This window comes from Nannospalax galili, unplaced genomic scaffold (genome assembly GCF_000622305.1).
Source record: "Nannospalax galili isolate Female #2095 unplaced genomic scaffold, S.galili_v1.0 scaffold206, whole genome shotgun sequence".
Taxonomy (NCBI): Eukaryota; Metazoa; Chordata; class Mammalia; order Rodentia; family Spalacidae; genus Nannospalax; species Nannospalax galili.
The window spans coordinates 5,066,148-5,075,232 of record NW_008358101.1 but is presented as its reverse complement, the minus strand read 5'-3'; the positions used below and the strand labels follow the sequence as shown (position 1 = coordinate 5,075,232).

The window sequence follows — 9,085 nt, the reverse complement described above, 5'->3', positions numbered from 1 at the left end:
ATATATATATATATATATCACATTACATTTTTTGTGAGACCATGAACATTATTAACTACTCAAGAATTTTCATGTTGTCAGGCTGCTATGTTCTTAAGTTTCTGTTCCAAGAAAAAAATAGCATACATCTTTATATCTAAAAAGGATTGCCCAAATGTAATTCAGCATTAGGATAGAACATTCTTGGTGACTGTCATATTTTACCCTTATGAAGAAATGCTTATATATAATTTCTTATATAATTTTAAAGTACACTAAGAATGTAAGTCACAGCAAAAACTGTTCAGAATCAAATGTTCTACCGCCTGTTTATCCTGAAAGGTAACAGCTATTTTTCATAACTGTACCCTGTGGTAATCACTGAGTGACAATAACTAAATGAGAGCCCTGGACTTGATGTGTGTTTTGGACTGTTCCATTTGTGTTGTAACACAGCATCTCATGCCCCAGCAAGCGTGTGATTTTCTGTGCAATGCTAGATGGGGGAGCAGAAGATCTGGAGGTACTCTTTGAAAGGTGCAATCTAGAAAGTTCTTTTTCTCTCTCTCTTTCTCTCTCCCCTACCCTATCTTTGAAAACTATTTCGGCATAAACCACAAATTCTGTAATACACTTCAGAAATCAGAACATTTAAAAACAACAGTAGCACCAAAATTCCCAGATGAGATTTTATAATGTAAAAGAAGTTTCTCCACAAAATATATGCAAATGGGATTAAGTTCTGTTGACTCTTAGCACAAAAACAAAAGGCTTCTAGAATTGTTGGACCTTTCCCCTACATTCTGAATAGCAAAAAGTCTGATAATGGACACAATGAAATGCCAAAGGCATCAACAAATATTAGACTGTGCTGCTTTTTTAGATAGTGGATAAAAATTTTTATTTTGTTAATGGTTTCCATGATGGTGCAAGCACATAGATGACAGTATCAAAAGTTTCCAGTAATATTTTCTCCTTATAAGTAGAAAATTAGAGAAATAAAAAACCAAGAACTGACCATCCTGAAGATTATTTAGACATTTCCTTTATTCATAAATTTTCTGCCATTGAACTAGATCTAGCCTTATAGACCTGGGGGAATATTTTTGATGAAATAAATAGAATATTAACAAATATCAGAACAGTGCATCATGCATCATGTAATTCCTAAGTCGACACACTGAAGAACTCATTAGAAAGTTATCGAAAAAGTTTAAAGATTTTTATTAGAGAAAAAGGCAAAAGGATCCCAACACTCTTGTTGCTATACCAAAATGTTTTAAAGCAAGGTTGATGTTCATAAAATGCTTTGAATCCAATTATTCCACAAGATTCACTTAGAATTCAGAAGTTTGACACTTCTTTCAAACTCTGTTATTTCAATTCTTGTATGCGGAGACAATGAATTTGATAACTAATAATTCTGAGGAATCCAGACTTTGCAGTTTCTAGGTGCCCTTTTCTACACTTCTCAACTTCAATATAGGTTTTGATAGACCATTCGATCTTTTTTAGAAATTCCTAGAAATACATTGTAGTAAGTGATTTTCTTGGGTTTTCTGAATTTTAGAAAACTTTACTTGGATTGACTTCATAGCATCATTTTGCTGACATTGGCTATGCCAGTCTTGGTGAATATATTAAGGAGGGAACAGAAGGAGGAATAAGCACCTGTACAAAAACTGCAGAAAAGGCAATTATAAATACTCTAATGGATATGAGTTATGATGCTACCGTAATTCGTAATTGTCCAGCATCTTGACCATGAAATGTTGCTTCAGTTTTAAATCAGCGTCAATCTGGTAATTTGCGGGGAGAAAGTTGTATTCTTACCAGCCTCTTACTTTGTGCTACCTCACAATGCCTGCTTGACTGAGTCTTGGACTAGGTATTCTGTGGTCTAGAGTGTCATGCCTACACTAAGCATTTCTTCTATTTCACATTTTATCAGATTGTTCATTCTGTCAGTTTCACCACTAGACGAATCCCTCATAGGGATGCACAACTTCCGTTATATGCCTGAGCCCAAACGTGAACATTCCTTTTTTGCATGAAATATGAAAAGTCTTAAAGTCTTGGACAATATTTAAATATTCCTCACAATACCTCCCTTCAAGACTGAAAACCATAATTGGTAATAATGTTTTATTTAAATGTGTTAAGCAAATGAACTTCCCTTATTGAATAGTAAGTAGTTTTAAATTTTTCAACTGATTTTTAAAAGCCCTAAATAAAAGATAAAGACTTGAAGGTCTTTGAGGTAGGAACATCAACATTTGTCATTTTAATATTTTAAATATTAAGGAAACAAAAGATAATTATCCATGTACTAATGTAATACTGTGTTTTTAGACCACTTTAATAATGAAAATGGTTATAAAATGTTTATTAAAAGTATAAAATGTATTAGAAAGTTTGGCCATATGGTTCTTTGTATGTTGTCAAGATGTGAGTGAACACAATAGTCCTCATAGGTCCAATTTGCACTAGTATCCTGGGATAGGCCAAAGAAATTACCTACAGAAGTGTTAAATTTTCACATATTGTGAAAAGGATGCCATTTCAAATAATGTGGAACAAAAACGTTCAAACATTTCCACTTATATTTTTATGGCATCCATCTATCAAATTTTTCAAAGTGCAATTTATTGCAAAGACTGGAGTAAGCAACCTTTTCTAGAGAATGGTAGTCTTTGTTGCTCTTTCTTATACTGGAAGAGGATGTTCTCAGTTTACAGGTCATACTGTAAGCATGCTTGGCGCTTGAGAACTCGATATCCTATTTCTTTAAAAAATGAAATTTGAATTTACTAATTGAATTCTCAGATTCAATGGGCATAATTAGAATCCACACAGAGAACAGGCTTGAGGTATAACAGTATCATGCTTAAGTATGAAAAACTTGTTGAAGGCTCCTGTCTTGTGAACTGTGAAGAAAAGTATACTCATGTTTTTTTTTTTTTCTTCAACCACTGATAAATATAGGGAAGAAAATTAAATAAATATTGTTCATTTTCTCCAGTTCAATCATAGAAGTTCTAATTGTGTGATAAAAATGCTTCTTTCAGTAAGTAAAGAACACAGTAGACATTCAATTATTTATAGTTCCTGTTTAGGCAATAAGAAACTGAGTTCTGTATTGCAAGTCTACTGGTTGATTACATACCTCCATAATGCTGCATAGACAACAGCTAGAGTAATCAAAGCCAGGCAGGAGAGGCCACTGCCTACTATTAGGGTAACTGAAGGAGTGCCAGAAGATTCCATGACCTACAAGTTCAGCAAAAACACAGAAGGAAAGAAAGAAATTTTGCATGAATTAAAATATATTCTAGACTCAGGAAAACTAAGCTGTCACTCAAGAATAACCTAAGGAGTTGTGATAGTTACTAGATAATTAACCACAGAACACTCAGTTCATACATTCTCAGGCTCTAAAATAACTAACTCTAGCTCCTCCTTCTCTCACACTGTGGACTAATAAAATCCTTAGAGTTCAAAATACTTGATTGTGGCCTATTACCTATTTAAAGTTTTCTGAAATAAAGACCTGAAACTCCAACTTGGTCATCATCCTAGGTTAAATTTTCTTTAAATGACATCAGAAGCAGCATGTATTTCTCTTTAACTAAGCACAGTTTAGTCATTTCATGATACAGTTCTGGTAAGATTTATCTTGCTACTTCCATTTACAGCTCGTTACATTAACTGTGGTGCACAGATATTGAAAAATTTTCAAACTTTCTGGCTTTTGACAACTTTGTTCTAACTCAAGTATTCTCACATAAATTTTACTTGTTTGGCCTCCAAGTACACAGAAGACAGTATAATGTCATACTTAAGACCTTCAAGTATATTTTCTGATTTCTTTTCATGAACAAAATTTATGGAGATAATTTTCACAATGCCAGAATCATTCCCCAAAAACATGACCTTGAAAATTAAGCTGATAGCTTTAAAAACATATATAAACATTATACACACCCACTTATCTAAATGGCTCCTTAGACAGCAATATGACCATAACTAATGAAATCTGTTGTTTTTCATAAATTTTTATGTTAGAAGTAGGCAATATACTTTTTTAGAAGTAGGCAATATACTTTAAGTGTGTTACAGACCTTAGATATATCAAATTATATTGTGTATAAGTATCATCGAAATGAGTAAAAAGAATGATGTTTTTAGGTCAAATTTAGGCAGAAAGTCACACTTATCACAATATTTATTAGTCATTATTTAAATTTTCTGTAACATTTTCTCAAATATATTTGGTGTGAATATTATTTTTCTTTTTGACAGTTCTGTACAACTGTCTTTTGCAGAAACTATTTTTTTCAAAATCTACACACTTTTAAGGAATGATTTTACTGTTCCAAACAGCCATGCCTCCATGAAAACTTCATTTTGATTAAAAAAAAAATGTATCCAAGGACACCCTCAGAAAACCTGTGCTGAACATATCCAATGCAGACATGCAACGTGTTCAGCTATAGTGTCTGGGGTCCTCATTCCACTCTTACCAGCATTGTCACAGATTCTCCCAGAACAGATTTCCAGTCTTAAAATAAAGGTTGAATTGACAATTATTTTTATTTAAAAGTTTTCAGCATATTAGTAATATCAGAGGAGTACATCTTCAAAACTATACTGCAGAAATTTCAAGTTATAAGACACAAAATTTGAGTAGAATTCAGTTATAGCACACCAACTAGAATTCATGTCACCAAGCTACTGTAGCTGAGGAGGAATCGAACCCAATTTTGCCACCCTGCAATCTTTTCTATTTCCCCTTTTAAAATGCAGTTCCCTGGAGAAACTATTGTCACAATGTCCCTGCCTTTGCATTAAAGCCGTGTTTTCCCTTTGTTACTTACTATTTCTCTAGGTTGCTGAGCCAAAATGGCGAAGGTAGAGAGCCGATCACATAAGCATTTCGTGTGGGATGCATCGGTAAGCACAGTTTTACATCCCTGGGTGGACCACGTTCCCAAAGATTCGTTCCTGCAAAGGGGGTGGGGGGGGAGATCGGGATAAATACGCCTGACAGTCAAGTCCGTAAAGAAGAAAATGCAGTTTAATTGAGAGAACCGTCTACTGTAATTCCCGTACAGGAAAAAAAAAATCTACTTGTTGTTGAACAGGACGTAATTTAGATGCATCTCCAGTAATGCAAAGCGAGAGAGGGGAAAAGCAAGCAGGCGGCGGTGCGGTGTGCAGAGAGCTGTCCAGCGCCGGAGGTGCTGAAATCAGGACTAGCTCTGTCCAGCCCTCTGCGAGGAACGGCGGCAGCAGCGGCACTAGCAGCCGCCCGAGCGTTGGCAGTCGCTTGCTATGCTCATCAGATCGCTTCAAACACTCAGGGTGTAAAGAGGCTTTTCATATTTTCATACCAGCTCTGATTCCAGGCCCGTGGTTTGGACCCTGAACAGTGCCTTTTAAAATGCGGATTGCTCTGAAAACCCTGCCTAAAAGGTTACATAGCTAGGGTTGGGTGATAGGATCTTCTCTGCTGCTGGTTAGGGATTTTTTTCCTCTCTTTAGAATTAGCTGCTGTGAAAATTTCACCCTGGAAACGGGAAGCAGCAGCAGCGGCATCAGCTGGTTCTGACTCTCATTGCCTTTGCCTGGTATCCAGGGGAGGGGTGGGTTTCAGATGTAAGCTTCCCACTCCACACTTCACTCAGTCCACCGCTCCTCTGAAACCCTTAACATTTCTTCCCTTCAGCTGCCCAAGGGCAGAAACGTTAAGCTAACTCCAAGTCCACTGAACATTAAGAATAAACCCACTCCAAAGTCCAGCAGGATGGAGGAGGAAGGCCTGGTTCACTTTTCTCTTTGGTATAGCCATGTAAAATTCTGAAACATATGGTTTATTTCCCACCCCAGCAGAACAATAAAAATGGTATCAACCTACGTCTTTTTAGTAGAGGAGGTGGCGATGGGGAGAACCATTCCACCCCCTGCTGAACTACTCTATAGGAAGAGAGAAAACGGGGAAAAGCTACGAAGCTGCAACCAATCAACTTTATGATCTTTACACGTGTTCTTTGTAGAATGCAGCAACTGTCACCTCCCCTCCCCCAGGCATGGAAACGCCAGCTAGCAACCTTGCATTTAAATTTTGTCAAATTACTATGTGTTGAAAATGATTCTAAAACATGAAGAGGAAACACACATGGTTTTGTGTGAGTTTTAATGTACTTTAGATTTTGACTTTTTACATCTGATTGCCTAAAGCCATTGGATTAAATACGCATGCAGTCTACTTCAGAAATTCAATGAGAGCTTTCTCTGTGACACATGGACTTCCAACTTAAGCTGCAGAATGTAATTTACACTATCCTTTTTTGGTATCAATAAGAAACGTCATTTTAATATTCATGGTTTTGTGTCATTAAATTTATGTCTCAATATACTCGTTTAAGAAGGAACACACTGTATTTGGGGGTTATTAGATAAAATTATACCCAACTTTACTCAAATACTTCTAAGTGTTAGTCATTTCAAAACTTTGTTAGTCTCTTTTGCTTCTCATGATATCATGAAATCATGACAAAGTTTTTCTTTTAAAATTAAAATCAGTTATACTTTCCAGGGTAATTGTTTTAAATGGCAATTCTACCTAACCATGAGCATGTGGCACAGCAATTTATTAGATTAGCTGTCTGTCTCTTATCTTCTTGTGACAAATAGTCAAGGCCAAATAAAAAAAAATCATTTATCTCAGTCCATCAAAGTTTAAAGAAGGAAGGTACACTTAAGAAAATCTGACATGTTTTTAAAACACAACAGCTACATTATTCATTTCGGATGCCAGCTCTACTTTAATGTAACAGTTTTCCTTTCAAGATGGAGTCCAGTGCTTACACTTCCCACATTATGCAGTTAAGACAATTGCATGAATTCAATATCTTAACAAGGAAAATAACTTTATTGTAAATAAGAGCTCATAGGAGACAAAAGTATATATTCATACACATGTAATGAGACTTTATTACTCAAGATGATGTTAGCATCACTAAACTCTATCAGATGCAAAGTCTGGATTCAATAAAATGTTGCTAGCCTCTGAAGAGCATGTAAATTTTGCATGACATCTTTAGAAAAGTGGGTCAATTTGCTTTACTCTGTACCATGAGTGTATGGCTGAGTGGCGTAGCCCCAGGCAAAGTTGAGAAGCAAGTATCTCTGGTCTCTAAGTTTTAGGTCTTCATCACTCCCTGTGCTCCAACTCCCATATAAAATGTCTCATTCATTTTCATATCTGCCTTCCAGAGACTACAGCATCACTGCCTTTTTCTTCAAAACATCACCCTTTTAATGGCACCTTTTCTACTTCTTGAGTGCTGCAATACAGGCCTGTGCCACCATGTCCAGTTTATATAGTGCTGGTAGTCAAATCTAGGGCTTGTGCCTGTTAGTCAGGGACTCTGCCTACTGAATCACACCCTCAGCCACCGCTGAGCCATCTCTCCAGCCCCGCTCCATAAAACTCTTATGAATTAGTTTTCAGTCATTAGGATACATATAACTATTATTACAAAGTTTGCTGTACATGTTGCCTATAGTTTCAAACCCTTCCTGTCTTACTCTCACCCTACAGCATTCTTTGAAAGCATGGTATATGTGTCTGATTGATTTCAGGGAGATCTTGTAAAGCAAACCGATAAGTGGTGAAGCTAATGTGAAGCAAAGCAGCTGCCCTGTGCTGCATAGGGCACAGTTTTTAAACCTGTTCCCTATTCTAGCCATCACATTACTCTTCCAGGGTCATAGTTTTTCAGGTTATAATAAATGATGTATCTGTGAAGTCTTCTTATTTATGATAACCTAAGCCTAGATTGTCATCAACGAGGCAAACTAACATAGTGACATATGTATGAAAATCAAAGGTATAATAAGAATGACAGACTGATGCTGTAAGTTGATGTAACAATGATACAGGCACATATTCTGTTGAAATCATACGTTTTCTCTTTCATAATTTCTTTCTGTTCACTATGCACTTCTTTCAAATAGTCTTTAAACACAGCTATGTCTGCAAAAATTCCATTCAGTCAGTGCATTCTTTACTGGTTACACCTACATTAATCAGTGTTAGCTATTAGCTGCTATCTGCATATCTCCTTCCATTATTAGGCTGGCTAGAAGGAGGAGTCTTCCTGCCCCAAGTATACAAAAGTGCACTGCAAATGCAGTAGTACATGGGAATGCAGGACATAAAATTTGTTACTTTCTAGCTTAATATTCATTTGAGGTTTTCCCCCAAGTTTCTAAGTATCTATTTAGATTGTTTTTGGATCTGAATATTGGCCGAGATTTTAAATTTTAATTTAGCTTTAAATAATAAAGCATTCGTCTGTATTCTCTAGCACTTAATATATGAGAAAACTAAATTGAAGGGAAAGTTATCAGCTGATACCAATAAAAATGTTTAGTTACAAAAGTGAACTGCAAAATTTCCAGCGATGCATTCCATAATTTATTTAAGAAATCACGTTTAACCTCTTAAAAAATCAGTATAAGTAGTTATTCCACTTCAGTGATTCTTTTATGAAAGTTATTTATTGTGAATGAGCTACAAATTTTAGGAAGTTTATTGTTGACAGTGTATTGAGTATATGTATTCAAAATCAGAATTATAACAGCAGTTTTAAAATTTTATATACAGTTTCTGGTTACACTTCCTTCACAGGAAGCCTCTTCTTTCAGCCAGCCTAATGGAAGACAAAAGAAGGTGATGTGCAGATGACAGCTAGCGATGGGGAGCTCCCTCACACTGGGACATATTTTAAAGACATTATTTCTAATTATATTAGTCGATTTCTAAGAATTAAGTGAATTTAAAATATTTTAAGCATATATTATACTCAAATAATAGTGACTATTTGGTTCCACCTATAAAATTGTTTATAATACAGAGATTTGGGTGGTTCAGATGAGAAAATTTTCCAAATTTTGAATAAAAAGCCTTTGAGGATAATCTCCACTTTGTAAGACACTGTAAATACCGAGAACATTGTTAACAGTGTCACTGACATTATGTCAGGGCACAATGAATCATAAAATGAGGGAGTTTTGCTAGAAGTTACCTCAGTGACCA

The 9,085-nt window shown here is 35.7% G+C and overlaps 1 protein-coding gene across 1 annotated transcript in view; it reads right to left on the bottom strand.

Moving 5' to 3' along the window:
- The window catches only part of Adgrb3 (adhesion G protein-coupled receptor B3), a gene marked incomplete in the record, with an annotated part of 857,756 nt that overhangs the window by 166,979 nt on the left and 681,692 nt on the right, over positions 1–9,085 (bottom strand). The window contains 2 exon segments of the mRNA XM_008856279.3: positions 3,146–3,249; positions 4,857–4,983. Of these exon segments, the coding sequence (XP_008854501.1) occupies positions 3,146–3,249; positions 4,857–4,983 (231 nt within the window).